Raw genomic sequence first — 20,712 nt, 5'->3', positions numbered from 1 at the left:
TCATGTAGAGCATAGTCTGAATTAGTAAGCTAAGCATGATACAGGCAGGAGAAGTGAAGAATCAGAAACATTGGTGAACCAAATAAGGTGAAATCACACAATAGGCAGGGATAACTACAATTAAGAACCATAACAAGCAAACATATGACAAAACATCACAGAATCATAGAAACATACGGATTTACTGAACACGTTATCAAACAGAACCCAGAAACCCAAGATTGGAACTAAAAAATTAGGATTTTCAACATAGGCGAGTTGAAAAGGGAGTAAAAACATAGAATCAGTCAAGATATGCAAAGGATAGAAGTTAAAACATGAAGAATCGATTTAAACAAAGTGTAGAAAAAGTTCCGAAAAACCTTAACTTTAAAAGAAAGTAAAACAACTTGAAATCAATTATTTTTGCAAAAGCGGTTCGAGAACAGTGTAAAACATAGAAGGAACAGACTCAAATCGTTTAAAAATAGCACAGATCTAAGAGATGCAAACGAAAATTAGGGTTTCAAAAGAAACCCAAATAGAAACGGAAGAACCTGCTTAGAACTTCAAAGATCGTAACAAATATAGCAGGATTTCACTTGGAATTATACTGAAATAGCCAAGAACAGACCAGATGGAAAACCCTAGATGCAAGTCGGTGTGACCCAGGGCCCTTGAAGGCCTTAGAGAAGATGAGCATGGCAAAGGATGAGCCATTGGAGGCTTGGGGTTGAAGGGTGGTCACCGGAGAAGACCGGAGAAGGGAGGCGGTTGAAAGAGGCTAGGGTTAGGTTGAGAGAAGAGAAGAGATGAGAGGATTTGAAGGCGGCGGAATTTTGGAAATGAGATAGGGTTACGGGTTGTAGGAATTAAAAAGGGTAAGAAGTGATACGGGTCGTTGATCTTGGAGATCAATGGCCAGGATTTAATGGATTTCGGGTCGGGTAGATGTGCGTAGGGTCTGGGTCGGGTAATTGGGTATGAAATTGGGCTGGGGTTGGCTCTGATTTAGGCTACAATTGAAATGCAAATCTGGCTATAATTTAAATAGCAAATTTTTCCTATTAAATTTATAATAAGTAATAAACAACTTCTGAAAAATAATTTTATGTACCAAAATGATTTAAAATATATATTTATTATTTTAAAAATATAGGGACCAATTTTACACATACAAAAAGTAATTATACATTAAATGGGCTAATATTGCAATTATAGGCATTTTAGCCTAAAAAATACCAAATGCATAAAAATATATTAACCATATTTTGGCATAAGTATAGAAATTAAATGAATAAATCATCATAACAATAATTTGGGAAATAATTATTGGGGATTTTTGTGAATAAAAGGGAAGGAAATAAATCAATTTAAATCCTTAAAATTATGGAGAAAAATTTATAAAGCCCTTGTGCATGCTTATATATGCAGGTATATGCTATTTTGAAGGTATTTATGCATATTTAAAATACATAGGAAAAATGGGGTATCAACACGCCCAGGTCCCAAATTACGATACGGACCCACCGGGACTGTCAAAGTACGGATCTGGTTCTGTTTACTCAAAACGTTGACCAAAGTCAACTCAAATTAATTTTCAAGGCAAAATTCTTATTTTTAGCAGTTTTTAACATATGTTCTGAAAAAATATACGGACCGCACATGCAATTGAGAATGGCTAAAATGAGATTTTTGCACCTTCGAAACACAATTTGGTTCAAAAACATAAGATAACTTATTGGATGACCACCGTATAAGAAAGAGTAAAGGATAAATATAGACAATATATATTCGAAAGTAGAGAGTAAAATCTGACACTTTCCTCTTATAAGAAAGAGTAGTTACTAGTAAACATTATTTTCCGACATATGACGTCCCACAACACAGTTATCTTGAGAAAACATAAAGAAATACTACTCCTACTATATTGATTTACTGAGACGCCAATGAAGAAATCAAAAGGCTGAAGAATTCCATTTTGGGAGAAAAATGGAGGATTAGTTGGTTCGATGATATACTTCAAAATTCAGTTATGATCTTTTGTATAGGCTTTCGTTTTGGCCAGAAAAGGGATATGTAAAGACAAATATAATGGAGTAGTATTTTTCTGCCACTATTGTTTGTCAATATCTGGTCAAAGCAGACTATTTTTACCAATTATTTTTCTATGTCAAAACAATTCAGCTGACTCAAAGAACCATAATAATGTAAACAAATATTGTGTACCAATTATTGTGAATCCAAAATATGAATGTTTTTGTCACTATGCCGGGGAAATTCTCTTGTAATTTCCGGAGTACACTTAACTAAGGCGGCTAGACATTTGACGTTTATAAGAAGGATAAAGGGTCATATTTATCCTGTTATTTTTGAATATTATCTATATTCATCTTCTGTTATATTTTTCGGCAAATTTATTCTTACTGTTATATTATCTGGCCAAATATACATATATGTTATACTATCCGATCAAATATATCCCTATTTCTAGCAAACTTTAAAAAATTACTCCAAGTCCTAATGATTATTCATCATCTCTTAAATCTCTTTAATCTAAGGCTTTTTTTTTTTTTTTTTTGCTTTAAGTTGCTACATTGATAGTTTGAAGTGAATCGTTGTGAAAAATTAAAGCTTAGCCAGGTTTGAAACGATACATTATTTTGCAAAAGAAAATAATTTAATGAAGTCAATTATGCAATGGGGAGAAACGGAAAGGAGGATCAAAATATTTGCGACAATGGAAAGCTTGCCGAGATAGACGAAAGGACCTTTTGATATAATTGAACTGAGTAAATGGCTACCAAAAAAACCTCAACTATATAGAAACTTAAAGTACATTTTTCTTATGTTAAACTGTTGGTGTTAGTGTATTTTAAATTTAAATTATAATATTAAATTGCATTATTTTTTATGAGGTAGTGCTTATAAGTTGGCAAGAAAGTGGTCATTACTTTGTTGTAACTCATTAAACCACTAATGTCATGATCTACCACTAATTACCCACTAAAAATTAAACTTTGTAAGCACCAACTATGTTCTACAATTTTATTATCCACTACCTTATTATTTATTTTATGGAAGAGATTTTACACCTAGAAATAGTGGTATTTCTTCCTTGTGTTGTAGATAGAAAAATATGGTAGTGTGTATGGAAAAAGTGAACTTGGTGTGGTGAAAAAGAGAGTTAAGAGAAGGAGAAAATCTAAGTCTCCAACTAATCCTCTACAAAAGAGAATATTATTTTTGTTGAAGGAAGATGTTCATTTTGGTGAAGCTTTGGACTTAACAACTTATTCAGAGTTTGTTCGAGTTATACGACGTTGTCGGGCTGTTGTATCCTGGAGGGGACAAGTCAAGAGTATTACTGCTGGACCGGTGAAGATGCTACCGCAGTGGGCTTGAATCTCCTTAAAGAGAGCGAGATATCCGCGCCTCAGCCGAAGATATTTTATTTTTCAACTGTAATTACTTGTAATTTCACCGACATAAACTTTAATAGGGCTGTTCTTTTTGATAAAACAATAATAGTACATAAGTTAGTTTAATTAATTAATTAATTCTTGAGTGGTGATTGGACATTTCCCGGAGTTGGTAAAAATTTTGTTGACATACTCTCCTGTTTTTAGGGTCAATGAAAATCTTTGGAGTCCAAATATAATAAGTTGAATACAATTCAAATTCCATGCATACTTTTTGGGACAAATAGAATTTATTCTATTTTAGCTGCTAATAATATCCCTAGAAAATCCATTGAAACCTTTACTGAAGCATATAATTGGTGCTATAAATATTTGATTATATTTTAATGGAATAATGTCATTTACGTGCCGTTAATTTTTATTTTTAAAGGTTGGAATTTACTTCTAATATTTCTCATTTTTAATGAGAGTGTTAGAAGATTTTGTAGAAGTAGAAAAAAACTAACTCACATAAAGAAAACTACTACAAGAAAGTGAGAAAGAATCTTAGATAATGTGTAGCTAGAAGGGATTAAATACTTTAATCATGGTTAGGGCTTTATTTTAGTCAATTAAATCTCGTCAATTAATTTTTAACCATGACAAGTGTCTCCAATCCAAATAGGAACTTGGAGAATGGAGAGACTAAGAAATGGAGGGGAGTTGGATACTCTTAACCAAAGGCGGCTAGATATTTGACGTTTATAATAAAGAGTAGTTACGTAAACATTATTTTCCATAGGTATGATGTCCCACAACACAAAATCCTATTATATTGGATTCACTGAGACGCCAATGAAGAAATCAAAAGGCTGCTGATGATTGGTATATAGTCAAGTAAGGCAACTGAAATGAAGAAATAAAAAGGCATTATAAATAATTATGCCTTCTCTTCCATTTGTGTCATCTCACTCATCACTCGACTTTCTTTCTTCCCCAGAGAATTAATAACCAAAAATTCTATAGCAATGGCCGCAGCAGCAGTTGGCAACTATGAAGAAGATATTGTTCGCCCCGTCGCCGACTTCTCCCCTAGTCTATGGGGTGATCAGTTCCTTTCATTCTCCATTGATAATCAGGTAATATTTTAATTTCCTTATTATATACTTTCTTCGTGCAAGCATGGTTAATTTCTTCTTTATATTTATTGAACAACATTAATTTTGCTAACTTCAGTTTTATTTTTTTAAATGCATTATAAATAGGTTGCGGAAAAGTATGCTAAAGAGATTGAAGCACCGAAGGAACAAACGAGGAATATGCTGTTAGCAACTGGAATGAAATTGGCTGATACATTGAATTTGATTGACATTATTGAACGTCTTGGCATCTCCTACCACTTTGAAAAAGAAATTGATGAGATTTTAGATCAGATTTACAACCAAAACTCAAACTGCGATGATTTGAGCACTTCTGCACTTCAATTTCGATTGCTCAGGCAACATGGTTTCAACATCTCTCCTGGTAAGTTCATCATAAAGCATGCCTTAATGTTGATAAAATTATTTTCAATTTATAGGAAGAAGGAAATTTAATCTTGAGCTTTCTTTCTTGAAATACCAGAAATTTTCAGCAAATTCCAAGATGAAAATGGCAAATTCAAAGAGTCTCTTGCTAGTGATGTCTTAGGATTATTGAACTTGTATGAAGCTTCACATGCAAGGACTCATGCTGACGATATCTTACAAGACGCACTTGCTTTCTCCACTATCCATCTTGAATTTGTAGCTCCACATTTGAAATCTCCACTTAGAGAGCAAGTGACACATGCCCTTGAGCAATGTTTGCACAAGGGCGTTCCTAGAGTCGAGACCCGATTCTTCATCTCATCAATCTATGAGAAGGAACAATCAAAAAATAATATGTTACTTCGATTTGCCAAATTGGATTTTAACTTGCTCCAGATGTTACACAAACAAGAACTGGCTGAAGTATCAAGGTGCGATATATAAAAACGATGAACCCTTTTTGATTGATCATATCTCAAGTACTGATGTTAATTTGTTATGTTGTAGGTGGTGGAAAGATTTGGATTTCGTAACAACACTTCCATATGCTAGAGATCGAGTAGTTGAATGTTACTTTTGGGCATTAGGAGTTTATTTTGAGCCTCAATACTCCCAAGCTCGCGTCATGCTCGTTAAGACCATATCAATGATTTCGATTGTCGATGATACCTTTGATGCTTACGGTACAGTTAAAGAACTTGAGGCATACACAGATGCCATACAAAGGTATAAACTTCATCAATTCACTTATTCAGATATTCCTTGATAGTTAATGTCGTCTTGAAAAGATCAAAGACGAACTTCTACTCATTATAGTTGTGCTCTTTCAAAATGCATGAGTTCGCCTTAATTTTGTCATCCTGAATTTTGTCATCCTGCAGGTGGGATATAAACGAAATTGATCGGCTTCCTGATTACATGAAAATCAGTTATAAAGCTATTCTAGATCTTTATAAGGATTATGAAAAGGAATTGTCTAGTGCTGGAAGATCTCATATTGTCTGCCATGCAATAGAAAGAGTATGTTTGAGAAACTTAATTATCAAAATATATTTTTCCTTAATCCATTTTTCGCTTTGTTTTACCTTCTGTACGTCTTTTAGTGATCAGAAACTTGACACAATTCAATCAAAATTATCTAACACTTAACATATATATTTTGTATTCACAGATGAAAGAAGTAGTAAGAAATTATAATGTCGAGTCAACATGGTTTATTGAAGGATATAAGCCACCTGTTTCTGAATACCTAAGCAATGCACTAGCAACTACTACATATTACTACCTCGCAACAACATCGTATTTAGGCATGAAGTCTGTTACAGAGCAGGATTTTGAATGGTTGTCAAAGAATCCTAAAATTCTTGAAGCTAGTGTGATAATATGCCGAGTTATTGATGACACAGCCACATACGAGGTATGAGTTGTATCTCACAAACTTATATAATTATATGTAATTTGGACAAATAAAGTATTGCGACAATATAAAAGCTAACCCCTAATCTATCTACCTTTCCAGGTTGAGAAAACTAGGGGACAAATTGCAACAGGAATTGAGTGCTGCATGAGAGATTATGGCATATCAACAGAAGAGGCAATGACTAAATTTCAAGAAATGGCTGAGGCAGCATGGAAGGATCTTAATGAAGGACTTCTTAGGCCCACTCCTGTCTCTACAGAGTTTTTATCTCGTATTCTCAATCTTGCACGTATTGTTGAGGTTACATATATACACAATCTAGATGGATACACTCATCCGGAAAAAGTCTTAAAACCTCACATTAATGCCCTAGTTGTGGACTCCATCGAAATTTGAGCTGCCAATTCTTGCTCATCTTCCCAAACTTCGTTCTTCTTTGATTTGTTGAGAAAGTAGATTTATATACTATGTTTTATTTGTATCATGTTGTATAAAGTTGTAAGGGAGCAGCTCTTGCTGTTGTGCAGTGCACTTCCTAACTAGGATCTCCTTCAAAATCCTTGTAAGAAATAATGCTACAAGTTTATGAATCCATTTTCTGGTTAACATATGTGACTAATGTGGAACTGGAAAAAAACCCTTTCGAATTTACTGTTGTCATTATTTCTTATTATGTTCTATACTATTTCATAAGTAACAATTAGCACAGTAATTGCTTTTTAACAATTTAACTTTATTAACCTTTTCTGAAATAGTTTTTTTTCTTTCCAAAAACAGAATAAGAAAAATCAATAAAGATGAAATCAACTCCTAAAGAATTGAGTTGCAGCGCCAACTGTATATGCATATTAGGTTTCCCCTTGGGGGGGGGGGGGGAGAAGAAACTACTTCACTTAATTTGTTTCCATTTTATTTTAAGCAAAACAGGAATTTGTCACACATTCTACTTATATTTGCTTAAAGTTACCTAGTTGGCTAGTTTCTATAATATGTTTCTTATAACTAAGGAATTGTCTTTGAATTAGGTAGTTTCCCACTTAAATACCCGTCTTTTATATTCAGAAAGGTACGAGTTCACCTCCCTACCCACGTCAATCCTCACCTCCCTACCCACGTCAATCCTTAATTTCTATGACCTTAAGCACAAGAATAAATTAGTAATAACTTTTACTGCAGAAATAATCATATCTAATTTTACCATAACACTAGATAATTATCTCATTGTTTTTCTTGCAACAAAAAGAAGAATTAAAAAAAAAACATAACAAAAGGGAAAGTGCATGGTCAGAGGCGGATGTACAGTATTAACTATGTGTTCAACTGAATTACATAAATTTAACTCAGACCATATGTATGTATTTTTTATAAGAAAAAAATCGACTAAATACGTAAAAAAAAATATTAAATTTCAAACTCAATAACTTAAATAATTACTTAATTTAATTTTCTCGAACCCATAAAATTTAAATTATAAAAGTGTGATAAAGTCAAAATGTAGATGACAAGATGCAACATAAAGGTGAAGGGATGAGGATAGTAGTTGACAAGTGTCATATCCTATGGCCTTATACCTACATTTCAAAATCAACACTTCATCCAAAACCCTGTCCCTCTCTTCTTCCTCCAAAACCACAAACCTTCTCAATATTCCCTGAAAACAATCTCATACTTCACTTGTCTTTGTATTAAACACATACTTCTTCTTTTCTCTCTGCTACAATGGCAGTAGCAGAGTTTATTCCTTCTTCTTCATTTACAAATAAGACCAATGTTTACTCATCACAGTTTTCTTATGTATCAACTCAGATTTCCCAGAAGCGCCGCTTCAGTCTTAGACCTCTACCAAGAAGCCATTATTCTCAAATTTGTTGCTCCGTAACGTCGAAGTATGTTGTTACTTTCTTGATTTTCAATTCTTTTTTTTTCACAACTAAAAAACAGAAATTAACACGGACAAATTATGTAGCTAAACAGTAAAATCCGTTGCTAACGGATTAGTGACATATTGTCAAGAAAATCTATTAGCTATGCGCAGGGGCGGATCCAGAGTTTGACCTACGGGTTCACGGGACCCAGTAACTTAGTTCACTAAATATCTTTAAATATTTGATTGTGAATTCGGTTATTTTTGTAAGTTTACTTGAAGTCCATGTAGGAACCCATAAGTTCCAAATCTTGTATGGCCTCTTGCTACGTGCTATTTAGGGGACGTTCGTAGCTAATTCTAGTTTTTTAGGTAGTGTTTTCTTTTATGATTTAATTTTGTCATCTTAATTGGTGTTGCAGAGAAGTTCAAGCGCCAACAGTAGTACAAACTGATGATCCAAAGAAGAAACCAGAGTGCTATGGAGTTTTTTGTCTCACTTATGATCTCAAGGCTGTAAGTTCTAACATGCATACTCTGAAACTACTCTTAGATTTCTTCATTTTGATTTAAATCCTATTATGAGTTTAAGTATTACGCTTTATTCGTGTAAAAAATGTAATCAGGTAACTTATTTGGTAATTACATGTATATTTCTGTGATAAACGTTGACTATAACCTGGTAAAAATGATAACTAATCTGCTATCAGAAGTTAAACTGCACTACTATAGTAAAAGATACATTGTCCAAATATATAAGATAACAAATGAACTTAACAAAGTTTGATTATAATATCATATCATGCGGAAAAAATATAAGCATCCAACTGAAAACTATATTGTTCGGACTCTCTAAAATTGTTGTTGCATCCGTGTCGAATCCTCGAACATGCACTACTTTTAGAGGCCATTTTTGGAGCATTTAATTGAAAATGTATATTGCTTGGACTTTTCAAAAGGTAAATCGTGACCCATAATCTCTGTTTCTGTTTTTCTTTTTAATTTTATTAACAGGAAGAAGAGACGAAGTCGTGGAAGAAAATGATAACTGTTTCTGTGTCTGGTGCTGCTGGCATGATTGCTAATCATCTTCTTTTCAAAGTAAGACGCAATTAAACTTTTTTAAATTTGGAAAAAACCAAATCTATGCACAATTTCCTCTTAAATTAGTAACATGCCTGGAAACAAAGTAGATAATGTGTTTGATTTTCAGCTTGCATCTGGTGAGGTTTTTGGACCAGATCAGCCTATTGCATTAAGGTTATTGGGGTCCGAGCGCTCCATCCAAGCGCTCGAAGGTATGTTTTCAGTTATTCTCCATTTTCTATTCACTTACATTCATAATTTTTCCTCCCTATGTTCTAATTTATGTGGTGGTGTTTGATTCGGCACAGTATTTAAGAAGAAAGAAAGACTTTTGAAACTTGTGATCGTAAACCTGCCATGATATTTTATGGCTACAAAAGCAAATCGTTTTTATATATAGAAAGGTGTCGTTCTTTTTTAAATGGACTAATAAGAAAATAGTGTCACGTAATTAGATCGCAGCGAGTATCACATTTCATCCTTGCTATGCAATTATAGGACATGTGTGGACTTCCAAATCTCTATGCTTTACTAATACTCAGCTTTTAATATGCAGGAGTTGCTATGGAACTAGAAGACTCTTTGTATCCTTTGCTTAGGGAAGTGAATATCGGTACAGATCCCTACGAGGTTTTCCAGGATGCAGAATGGGCACTTCTTATCGGAGCAAAGCCTCGAGGTCCTGGTATGGAACGAGCTGGTTTATTGGATATAAATGGTCAAATCTTCGCGGAGCAGGTTTCTTCTTCTTCTTCTTCTCCTGAGATTATAAAGATTTCCGAGAAAATGAAATAATAATCCTTTTGATCAATATTTTGCATTGTTTGTCAAATGGTTACAGGGGAAAGCTCTCAATGATGTTGCATCGCGTAATGTCAAGGTGATAGTAGTTGGGAACCCTTGTAATACCAAGTAATGAACTATTTCACTCGATTCCAATTCTGCTTTTTTTCTGTGAATCTGTTACTCCATTGCTCATATCTTTCTGTTTTCTCTTTCTAGTGCATTGATTTGTTTGAAAAATGCTCCAAACATACCTGCAAAGAACTTCCATGCTTTGACTAGGTTAGATGAAAATAGAGCCAAATGCCAGGTATCCCTTCACTCGCTACCTTTAAGTATTTGCATTACTTCTTTCCAAGAGTAATTTTACATATCGTCACTGAAGTTTATTCACAGTAACAGCAGAGTCACAATGCTATTTTCTATCATCTTAAAGTATAAACTTTATCTGCTTTAACAGTAATGTTACAAAATTTACCAACTATAACGATAAGACGTATTCATCAAGATGACTTTATTGTTATAGTAAGTAAGATTTCGTGCCTTTAATTATTATAATGGGAAAAATTCAGTTACTTTAATATGACAAAAAAAGGTCGTATGACTGTTAGAGTGAGTAAAGTTCCAGTTATGGTACGTGAAATTAAACTCCTCTTTCCATAGTGAACAAGAAGAGGAGCCTTGGCGTAATTGGTAAAGTTGTTGCCATGTGACCAGAAGGTCACGGATCTGAGCCGTGGAAACAGCCTCTTGCAGAAATGCAGAGTAAGGCTGCGTACAATAGACCCTTGTGGTCCGATGGAGCACCGGGCTGCCCTTTTTCCATAGTGAACAAGGGGAGGCTTGGCGTAACTGGGAAAGTTGTTGTCATGTGACCAGGAGGTCACTAGTTCGAGTCGTGGAAACAGCCTCCTGCAGAAATGCAGGGTAAAGTTGTGTATAATAGACCCTCGTGGTCCGGCCCTTCCCCCAACCCCGTGCATAGCGGAAACTTAGTGCTTTTTTCCATTAGTGAACAAAGAGTAAGACAATCTCATGGTTTGTGCAGCTGGCTCTAAAAGCTGGAGTCTTCTATGATAAAGTATCTAATGTTACCATATGGGGCAACCACTCAACTACTCAGGTCATTGTGTTTCATTCTCATTTGTAATTTCTTCAATATCATTAGCTTTACTGACTTCATTTTGATATCAGGTTCCAGATTTTTTAAATGCTAAAATTAATGGATTGCCAGTTAAAGAGGTGATTAAAGACACTAAATGGTTAGAGGAAGAGTTCACTGAAAAAGTCCAAAAGGTAAAGTATCAATTTTAATATTGTTGTTTACACCTTTTATCTGAATCATTCAAAGTCTCTAATGCTAAAGTTAATTGGCAGAGAGGTGGTGTACTTATTCAGAAATGGGGAAGATCTTCAGCTGCATCAACTGCTGTGTCAATTGTTGATGCAATAAGGTCGCTCGTCACTCCTACGCCTGAAGGCGATTGGTTTTCTACCGGAGTAAGTTCATTAACTTTCGTCGTACTATAAGTTACTGTTGGGTGTGTGAAAAAAGTCAATATTGAAAGTTGATAAGAAAAGAAGATACACAATGTGTAGGGGTACACTTAATAGTGTGAGACTAGTCGATGAAAACCGTGAGGGCTTAGTCCAAAGCAGATTATATCATACCATGTTAAGAGTGTCTTTGATCTGGCTTAGCCCAACAAATTGGTGTCCGAGTTGGCATAGAACAGCTAGCTTACTGCCTTTACCTATCTATGGACCAGTTTACGCACACTTAGAAGAAAATTGTGGGGTTTGGTGACTATAAATACTCAGATGATGTAGGTGACACACAGTGAATCTCCAGTATAGCGCAGTATAACATTACCTGAGCAAAAGACCAAGTTTTCGTCCAATTACACGTTATATGTTTTCATTTGGGAGTTTCTTGTTATAGTATTGCTACAAATGTGTAGGTGTATACCAGTGGAAATCCTTATGGGATAGCAGAGGATATAGTTTTCAGCATGCCTTGTAGATCAAAAGTAAGATTTTTTCTCCTTTGTAATTTCCTATTTTATTTAGACAAAATGTTAAGCACACACTATCTTGAGCTCTGAGATACTTAACTGATTGCAGGGAGATGGTGACTATGAACTAGTAAAGGAAGTAATTTTTGACGACTACCTTTGGAGCCGAATAAAGAAGGTATTCAACCTTTTCTCTTATTTGGGAATTTTGAAGTACACACTCTTTTAACATAAAGGAGATCTAGTATTGAGACATAATGTGATTGTGTAATTAGACATTTAGATGAGGTGATTACACAATTAAACATGATAGGAGGCGTCTCGAGATATTTTTTTTAATTATATTATTAAAATTGTACAGTCAGAAGATGAGTTGCTCGCGGAGAAAAGATGTGTAGCTCACCTTACAGGAGAGGTGAGTATTATTAAACAGCTGCAAGATACCGTTGAAATTTTTTGTTTTTCTTCTTTATCGCGGAATGAACTAATTTCTTCTTTTTCTTTTTTTTTCTTTTTTCGTCCCCTTTTAGGGTATCGCTGTCTGTGATCTGCCAGGGGATACAATGCTTCCAGGAGAAATGTGAAACCACTAAGCAAAACATTTTGAATATTATCAGATTATATGAAGAGCTTTGCATAGACAAGATAATACTAGTGTTTACCAACGTCAATGTTGTTTGTAATTTATTATACTATTGATGTGCAGTCCAATAGATTTGGATGACTAGGGAATAATGAATGAGACAATTTGAAAAAGTGCCCTCCTAAAGGCAAGAAATTTGGCTACTGCTGAGAGTAGTTATCTTTTTATGCACAAGTTCCTCTATGTATCTTATTTTATTTGCTTGAAGTTAAAAACTTTGCCTCAGAAAGTTCTTGTTTATTGATAAATTGCACGATTGCTTTTACTTTCAAAGCACCGAAGTAACTTTAGCATAGTTCACAAGTCTACTAATCCATGTGATATAGTATTTATCTTCACAGGAGCTTTGTGATAGTAGTCGTGACCAATAGCCATCAGCTCTCGGCTTGTTGGTAAGGTGAGAGCTACAAGCCCGATTGCAGGTGAAGCCCTCACAATGAAGGGATGGGTCTATTCTAGGAGCATTTACCTCCTCTCGACCCCAAGGCCGTAACAAATATGATGCAAGAGATCCGGAACCACATTTCTTGTCTCGAAAATGGATGAACTTCTTGCTTGCCTACATCTCCTTTGAACTTAGCTACTTTACTATAGTTTTCTAAAGTTTCAATATTCAATCTAGTCCAACTTCATAGAATGTTTATCGCTATTACTCAACTTAGTTCATCAACGTCTGCCTCCATATTCATACACGCCAAATCAGAGATTTCGCGATTGAAAGAAAAATGTCCATATATGATATAAACAAACCATCAGCAAGTAAAATCCCGACGCGGATTTAACACAGAAGACACAATCATGCTGGCACAGATTTCCTACATGTTTCAAGAAAGGCTTCCAAATAAAAATCTCAAAAACAGTCATAAATAACATGTTCAAGTTTCAGAGCTGGAAGCTTAAAATGATCCAAAACCTCGTTTACTTGAAGCAATCAGTACACTGCAACAATGTACTTTATATAACCTACCACCCAAAAAAGGAAGGCAAAAAGGAAGAGTAAAGGAAACTACTCCTATAGGACATGGTATAAAGTCTTAGTTGAGATGTAATAATGTACTGAGAATTTGTGTAAATAACAGCAACCTCGAGCTTCAGCATAGTTGAGCTTTCTAAAGTGCTCATACCTTAACTGGCACAAATAATTGTCCCAATTTTGAAGCTCATACAAAGCATTAGGAACGAAAAGAAGAGATAATAGAACCAGCCCCTTGATATGATCGAAGTTGTCTTTCCAGGATGAATGCTATAAAATGACTCCATGGCAGAATCATCACTACGTCGTGAAATGCCAAAAGATAGGATAATGTTGTAATCCGCATACTTGCCCAATGGCCATCCCGTCCCATTGCTACCCACAGTCGTGTCCCTTATTTGAAAACCAGCAGTGACCTGCACTGAACTAGATGACTGAGATAATGAATTCAGACGGAGAGTTGCGTCTTTTGTAGGGAACTCTGAAGCAAATGCTGGAGGAGCATGAATATTGCCCAACATCTGGCTTGCCTTCTTCATAAATGGATACTGACGATCTGCAATAATGAAAAATAAATAGCAATGATATCAGGGAAACAGAAGCTCCAATAGCCAGAAAACTAAAAACTAGTACTGGTGCAAAATAAATCTCCAAAGACCAAATTAGCATCCAAAAGTATCAATCAGGAATCAAAATAGAAAGTCCCATCATTACCTGATCCAAATTTAGTCGGTTCTAGTTTAGAGGATGACGCAAAATCATTCTTATTTTCACCAAGCCCTTCATTGGGTGCAATAAATTGCTGAGTTACCTCGCCGATGTTCTGCCACAATAGAAAAATAACATGTAAGCCTCAGCATGAACACTACTACAACAGTTAAGAGAGAGCGAAGCTGGCAAAAATAAAGTTTACCTTCTCAGCCAGCAGTGCTTGATCAGAAATTTGATCATCATTTCCAAACAAAACTGAAGGATCAAAGCCCATATGCTGGAAATCATCATTTGCATCAAAGAAAGTAAGGTATTCCTCAAGCATGTCAAAACCAGAGCTATCAACCTCAATGGGATTTGAAAGATCATTAGCTTCGAGGAAAGCTTCTTCCTTAAATTGAAGGTCATCAGTTGCATTTACAGTTGGTTCATGAAGCAAGTAATCCACATCTTCAGAGTTCACATTCTTGCTTGATTCACCAATATATTCATGCATGACTGGATCGACATCAACATTCTGTTGAACAGCTAGATCAATTGGTTTTAGCTCGTCAGGTTGCTGCAGCCAATTTTGTGCATCAGAGGAGTTATTTGTCTCCTCACTACTTCCATTTTCACCATAACAATAGTCCAAAGGAAGAGGAGCACTATTCAAAGTTGTTTCAGTTCCAAGAATCTAGGTGCAAGAGAAGCATTAAGAGAAATCAGAACATATAGATAACCTTAATCCAATATTAACAGCACACAGTTTTGGCAATATTATGAACAGGAAGGGAACACGATTCGAAGTGGTTTCGATTCCAAGAATCTGGACGCAAGAGAAGCATTACCAGACATCAGAACAGCACACCATGTTGGCAAATATTATTAACGGAGCAGAACTCTCTGTTGTATTCACAGATGGTGATAAACTATTTTGAAGTTTCATGATATCAGAGACTTCTAGACCTCGTACAACTTCCTATAGAACTGGAAATACATCTACGTTAAAGATTCAAGAGGTAAGAAAATTACCATGTTCACGTGATCAGAAATCTCAAAGATATTGCTTCAATTAAAAAACACATTCATTCATTTATTTATTTTTTATATGGGTGGTGTCTTTGTCAGCTTGCACGCACCTCAACTAAATTGAATAAACCATTATAGCAGAGGCGGGTTTTTTCCAAAAACACATTCATACTGCTCACAAGAAGGGTATACCCCTAAGTTGCTCCGATATGGCAGTTTAGGTGCCGCACCGGATCTGGTCAAACAATTTCGGGTACTTTGACCACGATGGATGAAAAAATTCGAGATGAGATACAACTTGATTCCCGAAATCAAAACCCAAACTAGGGTAAATTTGAAGAAAATAGCATACCTTATCTAGGAAATAAATCATTTACTTTCTACAACTGGAGAACAAAAAAGAAATCCACACTTTACAAGCTATACGTAAGTATTCCACAAAAAACCCTCAGGGGTTGGCCTGGTAGCAATTGACTTTCAAGGTCTCAAGTTCAAAACCCACTGGGTGCAAACAATTTCTGAGGGCCATCAGACTTGGTAAAACCTGAATTAACCGTGGTGCACTTGCGGGCAACTCCTTGCCGAGAGCCTATGCACACTCGGGATTAGTCGGGGCTCGTAGAGACTCGAACACCCGGTGCAAATAAAAAAAAAAGTATTCCACAAAATTTCTCATAATTTAGAGATATTTTATATTTTTATTTTTTTTTAAATATGTTTAGCCGGATTCCCTTCCCCGTATTTGTACTAGAATCCGTATCCCCGAATCTTAGAATTTACATTTCGAAGGATCCGACCTCTAGATCCGCACCCGTATCTGAGCAACTTAGGTATACCCTAATATACAACTTCATAAGGACCTTTGTTTTACAGGCACTGAAATAGGTTTAACTGTTATAATACATGACTTAACTTCTCTTAGAAGCGCTGAAATAGATTTGAATGTTAAAATTAGATACCAACCCAAGAAAAAGAGACGAGACACCCCACTCAGTTAAAACTTATCTCCATCAATTCTCTACCTTAAAAAGCCAGTTTTTACTTCGGACAGAAGCAGGAATTACTTCTCGGAAGAGGAAAAGGAAAATTGATGTGTAATAACTTATGAAAACACCAGTACTGCAGAAAGGAACAAGGGAATATATATATCTATTTTTTATAAGACACTTTAAATTAGAAATTTAAATATCAATTGACTACTGTAAATTTCAACAAACAACTAGCCTGCCCATAGCTTCAAAAGGGTCCGAATCCCAACCACATAAACATTCAACCAGCAGGAACAAAATGATCCCGGTCTCATACTGTCGTTATTACATCCAAATTTTCACAGATAGGTTTTAGGTAACACCACAGAACAGCAAGACAAGGATGAATTTTTTTAAAGTTAATGACAAATGTCTTCAATAGTAAGGCTTTAGCGTTCAAACACATGCACTGCAGAAAGGATGAGTTTCTATTTTCTGATGATGCCAACAGCCCATGGAGACATGGCCACGAGCCAATAAAAGCAACAGCAAGTTGATCTATTTGCCACAGAACTCAGCAGCAAGTAAATGCACATTCCAGCAGGGCTAGGCTCTTTTGTTATTAGATGATGCATGTCAAGTCAGTAACAACAGGACCGCGTATCCAGATCGCCATTCCGGGAAAAGGAAGAAAAAAGACAGCCAGATTCCCAGAGTAATAGACCCTTAACTCTTAAATCTTAAAGGCAGAACAATGCGAGATAAAACTATGCTAGCTCAAACTTTCGTGTAGAATGCTACTAAACTTCACCAGGTTTAAGTTTCAAAGAAGGCCTGTACACCTTGTCAAATAAGAGAAACAACGGAATTGGAAATGTCCAGAAAATTGGCTTTTTTATAGTAAAAGTGACCTGTTGGTTGCAGTTGCATGCTAACTTCTTAGAGTGACTACTTCTAATGACAAGACACAAGCAATTACTAACATATAGAAATATAGCAAAGTGAGAGCATATCTATGTGTTATAATACTCTCGAACACTAATAGCCTGTTTGGCCAAGCTTCTTTTGGCCAAAGTGCTTTTTGGCGAAAAGCACTTGTGAGAAATACACTTAGGCACTTTTTAAAAGCTTGGTTAAACACTAAGTGCTGCTCAAAAGTGCTTTTCAAATTAATTAGCCAAACACAAACAGATTCTCACCAAAATTACTTTTTTGAGAAGCACTTCTAAAATAAGCCGATTTTAGAAGCTTGGCCAAGCAGGCTATAAGTAACTTGTCACGCTAGAACAACTTGTGCAGTTTATAGAGGGAGAGAGAGAGAGAAGGCATTCCACATAACCTACACATGCACAAAATAAAGGGAACAGCAACAGATATATCAGAGAGGAATACCTGGTCAAGTTCAATTCCATCTAAATAAATATCATCATCAAATACAAATTCCTCAGCAGCCTCATCCTTCGGAAGCACCTGTAACTCATCCTCCTCCCATTCCTCCTCTATAAAAGGTGCCCCATACTGTTCCCCATTTTTCGGCCCTGCACCACTCTTCTGGAAGACTCTGCATACCACGAACGCATCCTTCCGCCAAAAAGAGAAGAAAATTAGAATAGGTGACAACAACAGGTGAGCGTCTTACACGAAGAGGATCCCCCCACCCCCTAAAAAAGGAAAGAGAAAAAAAAGAGACAACCCCACAAGCACTCACAAACAAGGGCAAGCGGGTAGAAAGAAGAATTTGCATTCACTCTGTCCATTTGACTATTTATCTTCAGCATCTCTCTATTTCCCTCCAGAAGCAGTATTGGGGCAACTGGACAAGAATGTGAGATGCTGATAAATTTTACAAAAACTAAAACAAAGCCACTATTTTCCAATGACAAGTATGACTATATACAGACAACTTCAAAAAATAAAAAGAAATAAGAACCCTCACCTGAGGAATTCCAGCTCTATCTAACTCCTCATCAATCAGTCTGTACTCATGCATCACCCAATTAGTCCTCTGACCCTTTGGAGCCCGACCACTGTGATAAACTAGAGTCTTCTTCATCCCCACAACCTGAGACTTATTACGATGGACAGCCCTATCCTTTCCAGTTGTCTTCCAGTAGCCTTTTTCTGTAGCTCGGTTCGTCCTTGCTCCATTACCATACTTCTTATCAAGAACGCTAAAGAAGTACCATTCCAAATCTCTTGTTTTCAGCCTCGACTTGCCTATTGCACCATAACATTCCACTAAGCTTACAATATAACTCACAAATACCTAACAATCAATTCAACCAATGCATACTACAGATATTATCATAATCCAATCCCGAATAAGCTGCCAAGTTGCGGTCAACAAATTTTTATCAATCAATGGACATAAGCTTAAAGCTCTGGTTCTAGTACTTCCAGGGAGGCAACATAAAAAAATAATTTGATGATAATTATTCACAAGTGATACATGCCGACACATAAAATAGGTACTGCAGTCAGAATATTTACATACATGTGATTGCCAGTTTTTCATTAATAGCCGAGAAATCCCCAACGGCCAGTGGCTCACAGTTGGACATTGTGCAGATAATGGGCCCGCCCCTCTATCCTTCTCTACTTAAATACCCGGCTTTTGTCTCGAACCCGTGACTCAAGCCCAACAACCCGCACATCACGTGTTGTGCTCTTACACTAAACCAAACCCCTGGGATCATTGAACTATGGCCAATATTTCTATCACCCAAATTGAACAAAAGAAAAATTACAATTAGCAAGTAGAACAAACCATCACAATGAACTTATGTAATCAGGCATCTATTATAAGTTCAATAGGTACCACTCTTCTAACTAGCATAGCCATTAAGCCCACAAATAAGGATTTAAGATATATAGACCGCTAAAGTAATGAATTTTTTACATCATCCGTATAATTTAACCTGCTATAGCAATTTGCTTACCATTTATACAATTACCTTTTATATTACCTGAATTGCATAAATTCTTGGCAATTTACCAATAAATTGGGAAAAAAGTAAACCCCTTTAATCCTTACCGCCACTGAACAACCCATATACACTATGATTTCAAAAGATCTGTACAGACAATCAATCGATCATAAAAAGAAAAATAAGAACTTTACATCAATATATGAGTTATAGAAGGTTCTAGAAGAAAGGTAGGAACGTTAAAGGCACTAACCAGGAAGATCCCAAGGCTCAACTTTGTAAATATCAATATCAGAAATAGGAGCAGATTTAATGGGTCTCCCAGTTATTTTACGGCGGAGATAATAACGAACCAATTCTTCATCCGTCGGGTGAAATCTGAACCCCGGCGCCAACGATTTCAACGATCCTCTTGATTCCATCAATCAAATTTTGCGAAAATATTATCTATAAACCTTATACTTAATACAGAGAAGAAAAAAATTGAAGGATTAGGGTTTTTGTTGGTACGTTAATGGACTTGGAAAAAAGCCATTTTTGGAGTAGTAGTTGAAAAGCAGAAATTGGATGACTTTGTTATTAAGAAAGCAGCTAATTAATACTCTATAAGCTATTTGTAGTTTAAAAGGAGACGACGATTTGTTTACTATTTGAGATAGTGACGTAAATTTAATGGCCCCTTTGACAAGTTTTCTAGGAATAATAAGATATTCTGAACGGGGAAAAAAAGGAATAGTCAGATATTTTTAATTTGACCCGTAAGTGATAGGAACAAAGAGAAGAGTTATTTATTCTTGTTAAATTACAAGTTATTAATGGCGGAAAAAAGCTGAGAAAGGCAAAAATTTATAGTAATATATTTTGGCTATTCCATTTATGTGGCAAACTTTTTATTTTATTAAAAAAAGAATGACTTTATTTTATACTTAATATAATTTTATTTTATTTTTATTTTATCATTAATAAAATTATTATAATCACATAAATATTCATATTTATTTTAAACCACAAGTTTAAAAAAAAGGTTAAAATTTTGTATCTAATTAATATCATCACATATATTAAGACCGCACAGTAATAAATAACAATAGTTATTTGTACATCATGCCTTTTTATAATTTTAAATTTAAAAAAATAACCTTTTTAAATCTCCTATGTGTAAATATAAATCTTTCATTTGTAAAAAAAAAGTGGGGTCATAAAACTTAAAACAATTTTGTAAAGAACCGAAAAATTAAATATCTGATCAATTGGTATATCCCTTCTCCTTAAAAAGGATAAGAAAGTCTTTTAACGTAGATCTAGAATCCACCCTAGAATATATTCTTCATGAGTCCTTTGAGTTTATCAAAGTAGATAATAT

General features: G+C 35.3%; 3 protein-coding genes across 5 annotated transcripts; 2 read left to right on the top strand and 1 right to left on the bottom strand.

Annotated features, from left to right (window-relative positions):
- The first annotated feature begins 4,318 nt into the window (after window positions 1–4,318).
- On the top strand, window positions 4,319–7,015 carry LOC107778627 (5-epi-aristolochene synthase-like). Of its 2 annotated transcripts, XM_016598913.2 has the most exons (7): window positions 4,329–4,519; window positions 4,646–4,904; window positions 5,004–5,379; window positions 5,456–5,674; window positions 5,830–5,968; window positions 6,120–6,365; window positions 6,468–7,015. In XM_016598913.2, the coding sequence occupies exons 1-7, from the start codon at window positions 4,409–4,411 to the stop codon at window positions 6,762–6,764; spliced, it is 1,647 nt and encodes a 548-aa protein (XP_016454399.2). In that variant the 5' UTR covers window positions 4,329–4,408; the 3' UTR covers window positions 6,765–7,015. The 2 variants fall into 2 exon arrangements, with proteins under 2 accessions (XP_075080927.1, XP_016454399.2); XM_075224826.1 differs by lacking the exon at window positions 6,120–6,365 and having other exon boundaries at window positions 4,319–4,519.
- A 1,072-nt stretch (window positions 7,016–8,087) lies between these two features.
- On the top strand, window positions 8,088–12,700 carry LOC107778629 (malate dehydrogenase [NADP], chloroplastic-like). Its single transcript, NM_001325263.1, is given in 14 exon segments — window positions 8,088–8,254; window positions 8,655–8,748; window positions 9,247–9,333; window positions 9,446–9,530; window positions 9,875–10,056; window positions 10,160–10,230; window positions 10,321–10,411; window positions 11,150–11,224; window positions 11,296–11,397; window positions 11,479–11,601; window positions 12,063–12,131; window positions 12,226–12,294; window positions 12,478–12,531; window positions 12,647–12,700. Coding segments are annotated over 14 exon segments (1,323 nt in total).
- A 939-nt stretch (window positions 12,701–13,639) lies between these two features.
- On the bottom strand, window positions 13,640–19,947 carry LOC107778628 (NAC domain-containing protein 78). 2 transcript variants are annotated; one of them, XM_016598914.2, is made up of 6 exons: window positions 19,603–19,947; window positions 18,359–18,639; window positions 17,815–18,003; window positions 14,646–15,119; window positions 14,447–14,555; window positions 13,640–14,288 (listed from the first exon to the last, which is right to left on the bottom strand). In XM_016598914.2, exons 1-6 carry the CDS (start codon window positions 19,769–19,771, stop codon window positions 13,885–13,887), a joined length of 1,626 nt encoding a protein of 541 aa, XP_016454400.1. In that variant the 5' UTR covers window positions 19,772–19,947; the 3' UTR covers window positions 13,640–13,884. The 2 variants fall into 2 exon arrangements, with proteins under 2 accessions (XP_016454400.1, XP_016454401.1); XM_016598915.2 differs by lacking the exon at window positions 19,603–19,947 and adding an exon at window positions 18,917–19,137.
- Between the last annotated feature and the right edge of the window lie 765 nt (window positions 19,948–20,712).

The sequence above is a fragment of the Nicotiana tabacum genome, chromosome 11, assembly GCF_000715075.1.
Source record: "Nicotiana tabacum cultivar K326 chromosome 11, ASM71507v2, whole genome shotgun sequence".
NCBI classification, from domain to species: domain Eukaryota; kingdom Viridiplantae; phylum Streptophyta; class Magnoliopsida; order Solanales; family Solanaceae; genus Nicotiana; species Nicotiana tabacum.
Note: the sequence above shows the minus strand (reverse complement) of the source record. Positions and strands in the feature narration are given on the sequence as shown.